The 14667-nt window shown below is 45.0% G+C and overlaps 2 protein-coding genes across 5 annotated transcripts in view; one reads left to right on the top strand and one right to left on the bottom strand.

Annotated features, from left to right (window-relative positions):
• Positions 1-14667, bottom strand: part of STPG1 (sperm tail PG-rich repeat containing 1) — a 51468-nt gene that overhangs the window by 23552 nt on the left and 13249 nt on the right. For both annotated transcript variants that reach the window (XM_027109711.1, XM_027109712.1), the window contains exons 4-5: positions 9627-9745; positions 294-395 (exon numbers count right to left, since the gene is read on the bottom strand). In XM_027109711.1, coding sequence (XP_026965512.1) covers positions 294-395; positions 9627-9745 — 221 coding nt within the window. The remainder of the gene's footprint in view (positions 1-293; positions 396-9626; positions 9746-14667) is intronic.
• NIPAL3 (NIPA like domain containing 3) overlaps positions 6657-14667 on the top strand; it is a 73824-nt gene continuing 65813 nt past the window's right edge. For all 3 annotated transcript variants that reach the window (XM_027109703.1, XM_027109700.1, XM_027109695.1), the window contains exon 1: positions 6657-6909. In XM_027109703.1, the coding sequence (XP_026965504.1) occupies positions 6856-6909 (54 nt within the window). In that variant the 5' untranslated portion in view covers positions 6657-6855. The remainder of the gene's footprint in view (positions 6910-14667) is intronic.

The following is a 14667-nucleotide window of genomic DNA, read 5'->3' as shown; positions in this document are numbered from 1 at the left end:
AAATCTCAAGAAAACATCTGTAAGTCCATTCCACACTGACAACATTGGTTTTGGATGATCAGGTTCTGAATATTCTTCTAACTTCTCTTCCCACTCTGGCAACACTAGCAGTGGGGAAAAAAATTCCTTAAAGACATAGGCTCCAGTTTACCTGCAGGAAATTTGAGGAAGCAGTTACTCTCCTAATTAGAACCACGGGCCTTTGGAGAGAAGGGACCAGTTGTCCAATGTATGATTATGCAATGAATGAAGGAAAGTACCGAGCAGTTAATGTTCAGAGAAGGGGTTCTCACCATAGAGGGAAAAGTACACGTCCCTTTCCTAGACAACGACACACTGTCAAACACAGGTGACTGGTGAATGACGTTGTAGAACCCAGGACCTGGGATATCATCCTGAAAGGGAAGAGAACGTAGTGTCATTGGGATACTTTCAATTCCATGGTGCTTTTCTGCAAGTTTTACATCCATTAACACTAAGCCTTACTGTAACCCTCTGGGACAGGCAGGGATGCCACCTCGTGGATGACAGCCGGGCTCCACCAATTCCTGACCTGCCCAGTCACCATCTCAGTTAGCAAGCGCTGGGGCTGGAATTCCACCCCGGGTCTGGGACCCGCCCCCACCCCAGGGCCCTTGCTCTTTCCACAGTGCTGTACTGCATTCCAGGAGAATGCTGTTGTTTCTTTGTGCCATTAGAGGTATGAGCAGAAAATGCAATCCTGAGCGCGGCAGCGGCTGTGCAGTGTGTGTGTGCAGTGTGTGTGTCAGTGTGTGTTGACTGGGTTCACCAAACCCACGGCGAGGGAAGGGTGACCGATTTCATGTTCACCACACCCCACCTGACTCAGCTTCCTCCCCAGCCTTTCAGAAGAGAAACCAGGGAGTGTTTCTGATAATAAAGCAAAATGAAACAAAAACAACCTTCATCCCAAACAAGACTATTTCTAACTCTCAGACAAAAAGAGGCGGGTTCATGGGGCTCAAGTCCTAAGTGATGCCGGTACGTTAGAGAGGAACAAACAAAAGCTTGATTTCTAAGCTCATTTCTGCCGTCGTCGCAGTTAATTGGGCTTGGGTCTCATTTCCCATGCTAGTTACCAGGGGGAAGTAAACGTTGACAAAAGTTGGCCAGGCAAGTGACATGAAAGGATAAGGATGCCCCCCCCGTCTCGAGAGTTTACCGGGTGCCTCCTTGGTGCCAAGAGCTTTTCAAAGGTTGTCTCGTTTAATCCCCCGGTGAGAAAGGGATGCCCCCATTTTATAGATGGAGACACTGAGGCACGTAGAGATGAACTTGCCCGAGGTCCCACTGCTGTCCGTGGCAGCACCTGAATTCAGCGCTTCATGATGGTGTACACAAGCCTTTTGCAGTGGGGCTATTAGCAGGTCCAGTTTAAGGAAAGCGAAGCCCGGAGACGTTGGGGCCGCAGCTAGTAAATGGTGAAGCGCAGATTTAAACCCAGGCAGCCTGACTCCAGAGCTTGCTACCTCCAAGACCTGCCACCCAGGCTCCTCCTGTCCCCACCATCCCTACTACCTTCCTCAGAGCAGAGAGAGAGCTCAAGGCATCATCAGGGCCTTCAAGGACTCTCCAGTGTGGCCCAAGCAGTGTGTGACTATGGTTTAATCTAAGGGCTATTAACAGGTTCTGCTGTGCTGAATTTTAAATGCAGTGAGCCTTTGAGCCTTGCAGGTGGAGGCAGGGGAGCTGATTCCTGCCTTGTAGGTGATTATGGTCCCTGGTGGACAGAGGGGGAGCTGACTACCAGGAGAGTGAGGCAGGAGATGCAGGAGATGCAGCCCGACCAGAAGAGCCCTGGCATGTGGGTGCAATTTGAGGTGCTACAGGAAGGAACAGAAAGAGGTTTTTCTAGGGGGCTGTTTGCAGGACTGGCATATGTTTTTTTTGTTTGTTTGTTTTTTTAATTAATTAATTTATTTATTTTTGGCTGTGTTGGGTCTTCATTGCTGCACGTGGGCTTTCGCTAGTTGTGGCAAGTAGGGGCTACTCTTCTTTGCGGTGCACGGGCTTCTGATTGCGGTGGCTTCTCTTATTGCGGAGCACGGGCTCTAGGCACGCAGGCTTCAGTAGTTGTGGCACGTGGGCTCAGTAGCTGTAGCTCGCGGACTCTAGAGCGTAGGCTCAGTAGTTGTTGCACACAGTTTTAGTTGCTCCACGGCATGTGGGATCTTCCTGGACCAGGGCTCGAACCCATGTCCCCTGCATTGGCAGACGGATTCTTAACCACTGCGCCACCAGGGAAGCCCGTGGCGTATGTTTCTTGATGGTCACTGCATGCCGGGCACTGTTCTGAGTACTTTATACACACTAGCTCATTTAATCCTCATTTTAAAGATGAGAAGACAGGGCCCAAAGGGATAAGGACCAAGGTCACGCAGCAAGTAACAGAGCCAGAATTTGAACCCAGGCAGTGTGAGGACAGTCGACTCCTGACCACTAAGCCAAACTAACTCTCAGACGAGTGCACTATAAAATGTGCAGGATGAAAGGAAAAACAGTCCCGCTGAGTTTTGAATTATTAGGATTCTAGCATCAGTGCTGCTACCAGCTAAGTAACCTTGATCTAGTCACCTCTCTAGACCTCAGTTTCCTCATGTGTAAATCGAAGATGTTGCACTAAATGACTTCGGGCACCTTTTAGCTTCCAGAGTCCCTACAGTGAGGGAAAGCTGAAGCAGGAAGTGTAACTGCGACGCTTCTAGGTTGAAAGAATAAACAGTCTTGGACATCTCCAGCCCCCAGACTGCTGCCACACTCCCAAAACCAGCATCAGCTCACAAGAATTTTCTGGGCACCTATATGTGTCTGAGGATCTAGGGCTGCCAGATGAAACACAAGCCTGCTCCATCCCACCCTGCCCAGTTAAATGTGAATTTCAGATAAACAACAAAAAGCTATTTTAGTATAAGTAGGTCCCAATCAATATTTGGGATATACTTATACTAAAGTAGTTTGTTATTTTTCTGAAATTCTAAATTAAGAATCCTGTATTCTTATCTGCTAAATCTGGCAACCCTACTGGACCTTAATCACATTTTAATTCTGCCACATTGCAAACTGGTTTGAGTCCAGGACAAGTAGGAAGAGAACTGTCACCTCTTAGCCTGGAGGGAGAGCATGCTGCCTGTTTGCTCTTAATGAATATCTAAGAAGGGTCCTCCAGGCAGCAGGATGCTGGGGCTTGCCAGTGGTGGCTCAAGAGGGCGACTGTTAAATATTTTCAGAAATGTTGCTCGTGGTAGCTTGAAATTGACCAGGTTGGGGGGCGGTATTTACACCACAGAGATTGGCCAATGCTCTAAATCAGAACTTTCCTTGTGGAGGAGAGAGCTGGTTTACCAGCACACCACCACCTGCACTCCACACCAAGTAAGTTTCAAAGCTGCCTGGAGGGAAAGGTCCGGCTGTAGGGGGTTCAAGCTTTCTCCTGCAAAAGCTAGAGGTGGTGGATGGCTCCCTGGGAGGGCAATAAAAGTCCAGCCTTTGGCCTCTGGGATAACAGCTCATGTGACTAATGTTATAGGAGGTTGATGAGTTCTGGCTTCTCAGCATCTCCCAGAGAGCGAGAATCCAAGTCGAAACTGGTGTGAACTCAGCCAGCCCTCGGCCGAGACCACCCCAGAAGGCAAAAACCAAATAAACCAACCAAATAAAACGGGTGTGGGGAGGGAGAAGGGAAGAGAACTATTCATTTGAGCTCTGCTGACTGCCTGTTGCGTGTTCCACGGGGAGCTCTGGGCCAGGGCTACACCCATTGTCCCCTGTGCACGTGAGAACTGAATGAGTCAATGCACGTCCCACCGGCCTCACCATTACCAGTCCTCAAGTTGCCACAACAGCCTCAAGGGAGCAGGACCTTCCCTCGGCGGTTAAAGGCCCTCAGAGTGGGATGGAGCAAGAGATGATTGATGTTGCTGGGCAACATTTGGTGGAAATGCACTTTGAGAGCTCTTTTGAAGGATTAAAGTCCCAAATGGGCAGCACGTGCCAAGGGCGGGACACAGATTGACATTCACTTGACCTTGGGATAGGTTTAGAGAGGTCATGAGGAGGAGGGGAAGAGAGGGAGCAGGGCATTTACCCCCTCACCCCAGACAGCTCCTTAGGGTACGGCAGGGCCTAGTGTCCACAACCGGGACCCGGTCACATCTGCACACAGCCTGGATTTTCTAGTCCCGATTTCATAGATTCTGTCCAATTAAGACTTTCAGGTCTGTCAACCCATTTCCAGGTTGGAAAATGCGGTCTCTGCTGGATCACTGGCCAAAGCCCACAACACTAGAGCTGCCTTTTGACTCTTCAGGGATGTTCCGCTCTGCTTTGGTCTCTTATGGGGGTGGCCAGCTGGGGTTCTCAGGAGTGCACAAGATGAATGAAAACTAAGTCTGCGGAAGGGCTAGCGGTATGTTACAGGAGGAAGACACGCCTGAGGTGGAAACAGAGCCCTGTCCTGTGGTTAACCCACTGGCACAAGTGCCCGGGAATTTGGGGTTCCTGCGGGAACAGTTTCCTTTTACAAACACCTCTGGTCTTAGGGTCTCAGGACAAGGCATCCATCCACACTTCTCTCAGGCTGATGTGGCCAAAGTGGTGATAGCATGGGCCAGTGTCTGCCCCCAGGGCACGTCCCCTCACTGGGCCTCAGCCCTCTCATCTGTGAACCTGCAAAGAGGCAAGTGCGGGTGTGGAGATCTACAGTTTTCAACCCCACTCCGGGCCTCCATGAGGAACTCAGGGAAAGGGGGCCCGATCGGCAGTGGCTTCGAGCAGCAAGTCCCCTTTACCCGCGCCACCGACGGGCCTCAGCATGGGATGCTGTCACAGATGGGGCCCCTCTGCTGAGCCCAGGGATTTCGGGGTCACTGAAGCCCTTCTGGTTCAAACTGTCTACAACCCTGAGAAGTGCCCCTTGTAAGACGCCCTGCCTCCTTTCTGCTTTCTCCCCTCTCCCCGCCCCAGCTCCATACACTCATGTCTGGCATCAAAGTTTCCACGCCTCTGATAGCAGAGGAGAAGGGAGAGGCAGGGAGCGTACTTCAAGCAAGAAAATGACACTTTTTTGTTCAGAATGGGGATCTCAGAAATAAAAGATCCCTGGGCGCCCTCAGGGAGCAACCAGGAAAAGCGGGATGAGTTCTCTTGAGGAGATTGTTTCTTAGTGGCCCAGGTGAAGAGCAGGTGTGGGGGAAGCCCAGGGACACTGGCCACCTGGGCAGATGAAAATGGGGACCAGGTCTTTGCCCATCGCTGGTCTGGCTGGGTTGGAAACACAGTCAGACAAGAGAAGCCAAACCTGCATTTTCAAAGCATCGGCTTACGTCAGTAGCGTCCCTGAGCACCCGTGGTCCTCTTTGGCCGACCCCTCCTCTGTTAACTCTGGCGTCAGCTCATTAGCAGCCCTTGGAAATCCCCTGAGTGGAATGTGCGCCAAGACTCAATTCAACAAGCACACACTGAAGTCTGCTGTGGGCCAGGGCCCGGGCGGGGGAACCAGGATACAGGCGGTCGGCAGCTTAGATGTTCTAGGAATGGGATGGAGGAGACGCAGCAAAGCAGTGCAAGATGGGTGGGACAAGTTCCCGTGGCTCGTAGACTTGAGTTGGGATCATTCATTCGACCCACTTTTGAGGGGCTTTGGGGGTCTGGAAAGGACAATGACTGCTGCCCGAGGAGTTCCGGCTGGGTGGAGACAAGATGCGCATGCCCATTACCACCCTGCCAAGCAGGAGGTGCTCGGGCATTCAGGGGAAGGTGTGCTGGCTTCCACCCGGGAGACGCGAGGAAACAGTATGGGAGCCTGGAGCTGCTGCCAGGGTCGTCCTCACTCTGCCTGACCCTGGCTGTGCCACTTACTCAACCCTCTTTGTGTCCCAGAGTCATTACCTGAAAAGTGGGGATAATAACGGGACTTAGCTCCCAGGGTAATCGATTATGGGGATTAAATGAGTTCATAAAGGCAACATCTTCAAGGGGAGCCTGGCACACTGTCTGTGCCGCCAAGTGTTTGCGATTTCCACCAGCGTGTCCTGCAGACCCCTGAGGAAGGGGTGCTGGTGACTGATATGGAAGTGGTCAGGCTTCTAGAGCAGGAAGGTCGGGCAGACCCCACTGTGGTTCAAACACGCAGCTGAGTGCACATGTGGGGAAATTATCCCCCTGAAGGTGGCGGTCTCTGCAGACTGAACTTCCTTTCATTGAAAAAGCTCTGACATTAAAAAATTCATTTAAAAATATCCCTGGTCTGGTGCCTTATCAAGGCAATAAGTGAACCGTATTAACTTTGTACAATTTCACCGCAAATTAAACACTGTCCTGCTTACCGCTGGGGAGGGTGGATTTGCTGTCAGGCTATGTTTGAAATTAACATGTATTTTAAAATTGTGCATCTAGAGGAAAGGGTGTCTGTATCCTACCAGTATCCCTTCATGTATGCCTGGAAGGGATTAATCATGTTTAGGATCATAGAATAGTCATCCCTGGCAAGGGCCTACCTATTATAACATCCTTATTTTTAAGATGAGGAAACAGAGATGCAAAGACTTTAAGGGAGTGTCCTTAGTGTTACACAGCTTGGGAAATAGTGACCACAATCCAGGGTGGCATGGGGACAGAATCGGGAGGTGGGGGAGGAAAGTGTCCCTCGGGTGGCTGGGCTATGCTCTGTCCCAGATTAGGCATGTCTCTTCATGCACCCAGTGTCAGCAGCACATCTGTACATAACTGTAACATGTTCAGGGAAGCAGACTTCATTTCTAGCAGCCAAAATTGCCAGCCCGGACGCCGAGCCCAGTGAAGGATTCCTCGTACACAGCAGTCAGAGTCTCATGGGGAATGGGAGCCGGGCAACGAGGCCCTGAAGTTTCTCTCCAAAGTCAGCCTGATAAGGTAAGTGCACATTTCAGAGGGCACTGATTCTCTGTGTTAAAGGTGTGCTAGATGGGTCACAGAACGAATGTGAGGACACAACCAAGTCATGAGATGAGGCACAGGGTGTGTACGATTAATGTCATAAGAAGGGTGGTGAGACACCAGAGTTTTAAAATCTGCTTTTAATTTGTATTGCCTCACTAAATTATTGGGTGATGTTAAACAGAATTCTTAACTTCTCAATGCCCATTTCTCTCAGGAAGAATGAGAATAATGAGCAGGCAGTAAGACATCTTCTTCCTGTTTTTATAGCTTGAAGAATCTAAAAAAGTATAATAATCCAAACTGTACATTTCAGTTGAGGAAACTGAAGCCCGGAAAAGTCAAGTGATTAGTCTAAACCCGGTCAGCTAGTAACAGAGCAGAAGAAGAAATGGAGGGAGTCCTTCAGGCAAGAGAAAAATGATACCAGTTGGAAATCTGGATCTACATAAAGGAATGAAGAGCTCTGGAACTAGTAAATATGTAGGTAAATGTAAAATGTAGAACCCCGAGTATAAATTGATGCATTTAGATATAAACATAAAATTTTATATCTAAAAATGCATCTAAATTGATGCATTTAGATATAAACATAAAATTTAAATCATTTTTTAAATAATTGACTATTTAAAGCAAAAACAATAACCCAGGGGCCAGGGTTTATGGATCCCATGCCCTTTCTAAAAAATTCCATACTTATTTACAAAATGCTTTCAAGTGCTTAGATGAACGTTTTCACATCGTCAAACCAACGCAGCCACGTTTGAATAGTACTAATCAAATTTCTGAGCCATTTCTCTCTGTATCGGATGCTGCCTATAGCTTTGGCTGGCTGCCACCTTGGTTCCTTCAGCAGAAAAATTTCTGAAAAGTAATAGTCGTTTAAAATGTAAACTTTAAAAGCCAGACCATTCAGTTTCTGGATTTGAGTCTTCAGAACATGATCATGTAGAATGGGGTCTACACACACGACATCTTCCCCTATCTTGAGTTTGGTCTGTTTGGCGGAGGCATTTTCAGAAACGCACTCGCTGACTTTCATAGATGGACTTGATGGCTTTGCGGGCCACAGAGGGAGGTGTGGTGCCAGGTGTGGACAGAGCATGAGCCTTAGGAGTGAGCCGGGCCTGGGTTTGAGGTCTAATTCTTTCAACGTTGATTCAGCAGATATTCATGTGGGGCCTCTTATGTGTCAAACCCTGCATTGTGAGACCTCGGGTGGATCAGTCATTTAACTTCCCTAAGCCCGGGTTTCCTCTTCCGTTAAATTAAGGTATAAACCCTTCCTCTTAGCATTGTTCAGAGGATTAGAAATATGGTCTAAAACTGGTTTCACACATAGTAGGGATCGGTAAATGGTGGCTGTCATTATTTTTATTGGAGGTTGGCTGCAGATATCTGAGAGATGGACAGTATATTGTCGGTAAATTGACAAATGGAAAACCAGACAAAAAAGAGACAGAGAGACAGACGGACAGTTAAAACATAGAGAGGAAACACCTGAGTGGATAGCTTATTTCTCACCGTTGGAGAAAACCTGCAAGTAATTAAAAATATATGTATGTGTGTACACACACACTATATTCTTTACTATTTGCTTTCTCGGAATCCTAAAATATCAGAAGTGGAGGGAACTTAGACATTCTCTAGCTCAGCGCTCTTATTTACAAAGGAGGAAACAGGCCAAGGGGCACAGGGCTTGCCGAGGACTCACCTGCGTCCAGGACCCAGCTCTCCCCATCCCCTCTTGCCATCTTGGCGAGGGGGTAGGATGAAAAACATTTCTAGAATGCAGCAAAAGGTAACTGACATGATGACTCCCCAAAAGAATGTTATTCTAAAGGTCCTAGTTAAACGAATAAAGGAACGAAAATGTTAAAAGACTCTTGCGTCTGCGAGTTGCTTCCTCCCCCTGCTGGTGAGAGGGGAGAACATCAGACCTGGGCTTTCAGCCGGTGAAATTACAGAAGTTATGTGAGGACCCACCAGGACCCAAGCAGAACGTTCCAGATCAAAGAGAAAAAGAGACACAGGTATTTGGGGAAGAGGGTAAGGAAGGGGGAAATGCAGGAACAGTTCTAACACATTGTCAAAGGAAGCTTAAAAAAGAGGGGGGTGTCATCACAAAGGTAATTTTACGTTTATTAGACTCGTTTATTTTTCCTTTTATGTTATTTGAAGAAAGTCTTGTTCTTCCTGTCATGTTTTGAGTGAGGCTGGGGGCGGGGGGAAGGATTTTTATCTTTTACATCATACGTCTGGGATTTTTGCATTTTTGATTTTTATAGTAATTTTAAAAATACATTTCTTGTGAAAAAAATGTTTGGTTTCAGTGTGGCCCCATAAGTCCAGACATGTTTTCCACTGGATTTAATATCTTTCCAGCTCATTCCTACAACCCAGTCAGAGCGCACAGCTGGAGAGGGTGCTGCAGCTCCTTGGGTGACACTGCCCTCTACTGGTCACAGAGACAGACGCACCAGCCAGACTCGCGTATCTGTCCCCTGAGGCTAAAATCCAGACTAAAAGTAAAGCATCTCTAAGACAACGCCATTACCTTTTTTTTTTTTCCCCTCGGTTTTAAAAACTCATTTAATGTGTTACTTTTCGACACAAAACATACCACAGGCTAAATTGATACAAACAACTACTACATTTGATTTTAACGAAAACGCCAAGAGGCGCGCCATTACCTTTTTATGGTAAAACCTCTTGGCTTGACTATTAAATCCTTTTTTTTCTGATTCTGGAATTCTGGAAGGCTGATATTTAACAGGAATGGAGGATTGTGTTGTATACACAGCAGTAAAACCTAAACAACAAAAATAGAATAAAAAATAGCACAAAACAGAGAACTGACGAATGCACAAAACACAGAGCTATCTGTTAACATTTTATTTTAAATGGAATAAAAAGAGAAACTTGCCTTTTGACAAGAGATAAACATGAAACTGGGTTTTTTTTTTTAAAGACCTTCTTGGTAATTTATTGGTTCCCGCCCGGCCATCCACCCCACCTTTCCAAGCACCTCCAGCTCTTAAACTAGTGAGACTTGGTCACACAGCTGAAGCGTTATCAAGGGAAGAGGAAGGATCCGACAGGAAAGGCGTTCTTGCCAAGGAGGAAGGGGACACAAAACCATCTGGAGCAGCCTTGGAAGAGAGCCAGGCAGGGGAACAGAGCAAGAGACCTCACTCATCCTCAGCCCAGAATCACAGATCAGCGAAGCACCGTAAAGATACAGAGAGGTCAGGAAATCCCAGAGCAGAGTGGGGCTTGCTCTCATTCTTCAGGACACAGTGCAACACAAGTGTAAGTTTAGGTTTCTGAGCAGACCTGGGGTGAAAAAGCAGAGGATCATTTATAGAAAATCAAGTTAAAATTTTATATGTCTGGGTTGTGATGTATAAATGATATACAAACTCCCCCTTTTACATTCCTTCCAGTGAATGGTGCAGAGAACCAGAGCAAAGAGAGCTATACAGAGAAAGAGTTCCGGAGACGTGCACTAGGTTCCCCTCAAGTAGTTTCCTGAGTATCAATCAGCCCAGGCATGTGAGAAAACTCCCCAAGGCTGGGGAAAGATTCACCTGAAAAAGTTAGGGTAAACAATACCTGAACACTGGGAACAGGAATAGCTCCTGTTCCCACAAGTCAGAGTGGAAAACCTTATAATTCATGGGACACAAGGAGAATATGCAGAAGGGTTTTGCCTCAGAAATAGGGTAAAATCACCCCTAGGCTAAATGCTTCTCTGGTTCCAGCTAACAAAGCTTAAAAGCAAGACTTGAAAAGATCAAACTTCCCAAGTAACTTAACTGCAGCCCAGAACAAAGCACAAGAATTCATAGGACTACTAAAATGTACAGCACCCAACAGGTAAAAATAACTGGCATTTGATGAAAAATTAATGGGTATACAAAGAAGGGAAAAAATACAATTCACTGGGCTTCCCTGGCGGCGCAGTGGTTAAGAGTCCGCCTGCCGATGCAGGGGCACAAACAGGACACGGGTTCGTGCCCCGGTCCGGGAAGATCCCACATGCCGCAGAGCGGCTAGGCCCATGAGCCACGGCCGCTGGGCCTGTGCATCCAGAGCCTGTGCTCCAGGGAGAGGCCACAACGGTGAGAGGCCCGCGTACCGCAAAAAAAAAAAAAAAATACAATTCACAATGAGGAGAAAATAAACAATCGATCAGATCCAACTCAGAAATGATAGAGATGATAGAAGACAAGAGCATTACCTTCCAGTAATAATCGCATTTGATATGTTCAAGAAGCTGGAAACAAGATGGAACTTATTAAGTAGGTGCATGGAAGATATAAAGAAGATCCAAATCAAACTTCTACAGATGAAAACTAAAAAGTCTGAGATTAAAAATACACTAGACACTACAGAAAAAAGACTAGTGAACTTGAAGACATTGAGATACAAACCAAAACAAAACACAGAGAGAAAAAGGACAAAAAATACAGAGTATCAGTGAGCTTTGTGAAAACTTCAAGGAACCTAATATATGTTCCAAAGAAGAGAGGTGGGAGAGAGGAAATAGAAAAAAATCTTTCAAGAAAAAAGTGGCTGAAATTTTCCAGATTTGATTTAAAAAAACATAAACCTGCAGATCAAAGAAAGGCAGTGAAACTCAGCACATGAAACAGGGATTTAACTCCACCAAGGCACATAATAATCAAATTGCTTTTTGTTTTTTTACTTTTAATTTGTTTTTTAACAGTTTTTGGCCTGGGCTTCCCTGGTGGCGCAGTGGTTGGGAGTCCACCTGCTGATGCAGGGGACGCGGGTTCGTGCCCTGGTGCGGGAAGGTCCCAAATGCCGCGGAGCGGCTGGGCCCGTGAGCCAGTGAGAGGCCCGCGTACCACAGAGAGAGAAAAAAAAAAAAAAGTTTTTGGCCTCACCACTGTAGCATGTGGGGATCCCAGTTCCCTGACCAGAGATCGAACCCGTGCCCCCTGCAGTGGAAGCACAGAGTCCTAACCACTGGACCGCCAGGGAAGTCCCCATCAAATTGCCTTTTTAAAGTGATAGGAAGTCATAAAATCAGGCAGAGAAAAAAAGACACATTAAACACAAAGCAACAAATGTAAGAATAACAGCAGATGACCATCAGAAACAACATCTGTTAAGGTGCCAGAAGGGAAAAACTATCGCCCTAGAATCCTGTACCCTGTAAAAATATCTCTCAAAGATGAAAGCAAGATAAAGACTTTTGAAGATATACAAAAACTAAAAGAATTAATCACCAGTAACCTGGAACTACAAGAAATGGAGGGAGTCCTTCAGGCAAGAGAAAAATGATACCGGTTGGAAATCTGGATCTACCTAAAGGAATGAAGAGCTCTGGAACTAGTAAATATGTAGGTAAATGTAAAATGTAGAACCCTGAGTATAAATTGATGCATTTAGATATAAACATAAAATTTAAATCATTTTTTAAATAATTGACTATTTAAAGCAAAAATAATAACTCTATTGTGGCATTTATAACGTATGCAGAAGTAAGATGTTTGACAGCAACAGTGCAAAGGCAAGGAAAGAAAAAATAAAAATATACAGTTGTAAGGTTCTTCTAGTATATGTGAAGTGTAATAATATCACTTGATGGTAGAATGTGATAAAATTAAAGATGTATGTTATAAACTCTGTAGTACAGATCAGCAAACTTTTTCTATAAAGGGCCAGATAGTAAATATTTAAGGTTTTGCAGGCTATATTGTCTCTGTTGCAACCATGCAACTCTGCCATTATAGAGTGAAGGAGCCACAGACAACACATAAACAAATAGAGGTAACTATGGTCCAATAAAATTTTATTTATAGAAACAGGCAACAGGTCAGATTAGGCCCAAGGGCCAAAGTTTGCCAACCCTTGCTCTAAAGGAACCATGAAGAAAACATTGCAAAGAGTTATTCCTAAAACGCCAACCAAGTAGACAAAATAGAAACACAAAAATATTCAATACAAAAGAATCCAGAAAATGTAAATAAAGAACAGATGGGACAAATAGAAAGCAAATAGATAGATGGTAGGCTTAAACTCACACACCAATAATCACATTAAATTTAATGTGATTATTAAACACATTATTTAATTTAATGTGATTTAATGTGATTATTAAACACACTAAACATCCCAATAACAAGACAGAGATGGTTGGATTGGCTAAAAAAGAAAGACCTAACTACATGATGTCTACAAGAAATACACTCAATATAAACCCAGGAACAGGTTAAAAGTAAAAGTATGGGGAAAAGATACACTATGCTATCAAAAGAAAGCTAGGTATTAATATCAGACAAAGCAGATTGCAGAGCAAAAAATATTACCTGCAATAAAGAAGGTAATTTCATAATGATAAAGCGGCCACTTCCTCAAGAGAATGTAACAATTCTAAGCACTGATATACTCAATAACAAGAAATTCAAAATACAGGAAATAAAAACTGATAGAACTGCATGAAGAAATAGAAGATTCCACAAACATTGTCAGAGATTTCAAAATCCCTCCCTCAATAATTTAAGCAAGTAGATAGAAGATCAATAGACATACACGACTTGAACAATACTATTACCTAACTTGACCTAACTGACATTTATAGAACACTCCACCTATCAATTCTATACAATCTATCCTAGAAAACTGAAGAGAAAAAGACATTTCCCAAATCATTCTATGAGGCCAGTTACTACCGTGTTACCAAAGCCAGACAGAGTCATTACAGAAGGTGAGAGGGAATCACTATAAATCATTAACCCTCATAAATATACGTGCAGAAATTCTTATAAAAATGTTAGCAAATTAAACTCAACAATATATAAAAAAGATAACACATCATGATGAAATGAGGTTTATCTCAGTGATCCAAAGATAGGTTAACATTTGACAATCAATGTAATTCACCATATTGACAAACTAAAAAAGAAAAACTATATGATCATGTCAATAGAGGCAGAACGGAATCATACAATATGTACTCTTTTTTGTCTGGTTTCTTTCACTGAGCACAGTTATTTTGAGATTCATCCATGTTGTTCAAGTATCAATACTTCATTGTTTTTTATTGCTGAGTAGCATTCCATTGTATAGAAATGTGACAATTTTTTATCCATTGTTGATGAAAATTTGAATTGTTTCTAGATTGGAAGTATTACAAGTAAAGCTATTAACAACATTCAATCCCAAGTCTTAAAATGGACATAAGTTTTCATTTCTCTTGGGTAGATACCTAGGAGAGGAATGGCTGGATCATACTTTAACTTTTTTGAGAAGCTGCCAAACCCTTCTCCGAAGTTGTTGTATCTTTGTATATCTCCACTATTAGTGTGTGAGAGTTACTGTTACTTCACATCCTCAACAACAATGGGCAGTCTTTTTTTTTTAATTAATTAATTAATTTATTTTTGACTGCGTTGGGTCTTTGTTGCTGCACGCGGGCTTTCTCTAGTTGCGGCGAGCAGGGGCTACTCTTTGTGGCGGCGCGTGGGCTTCTCATTGCAGTGGCTTCTCTTTTTGCGGAGCACGGGCTCTCGGTGCACGGGCTTCAGTAGTAGTGGCTCATAGGCTCAATAGTTGTGGCTTGCGGGCTCTAGAGCACAGGCTCAGTAGTTGTGGCGCACGGGCTTAGTTGCTCCACGGCATGTGGGATCTTCCCGGACCAGGGCTCGAACCCGTGTTCCCTGCATTGGCAGGCGGATTCTTAACCACTGCGCCACCAGGGAA

This window comes from Aethalodelphis obliquidens, unplaced genomic scaffold, assembly GCF_003676395.1.
Source record: "Aethalodelphis obliquidens isolate GAN/ISIS:26980383/991018 unplaced genomic scaffold, ASM367639v1 scaffold9, whole genome shotgun sequence".
In the NCBI taxonomy this organism is placed as follows: domain Eukaryota; kingdom Metazoa; phylum Chordata; class Mammalia; order Artiodactyla; family Delphinidae; genus Aethalodelphis; species Aethalodelphis obliquidens.
Note: the sequence above shows the minus strand (reverse complement) of the source record. Positions and strands in the feature narration are given on the sequence as shown.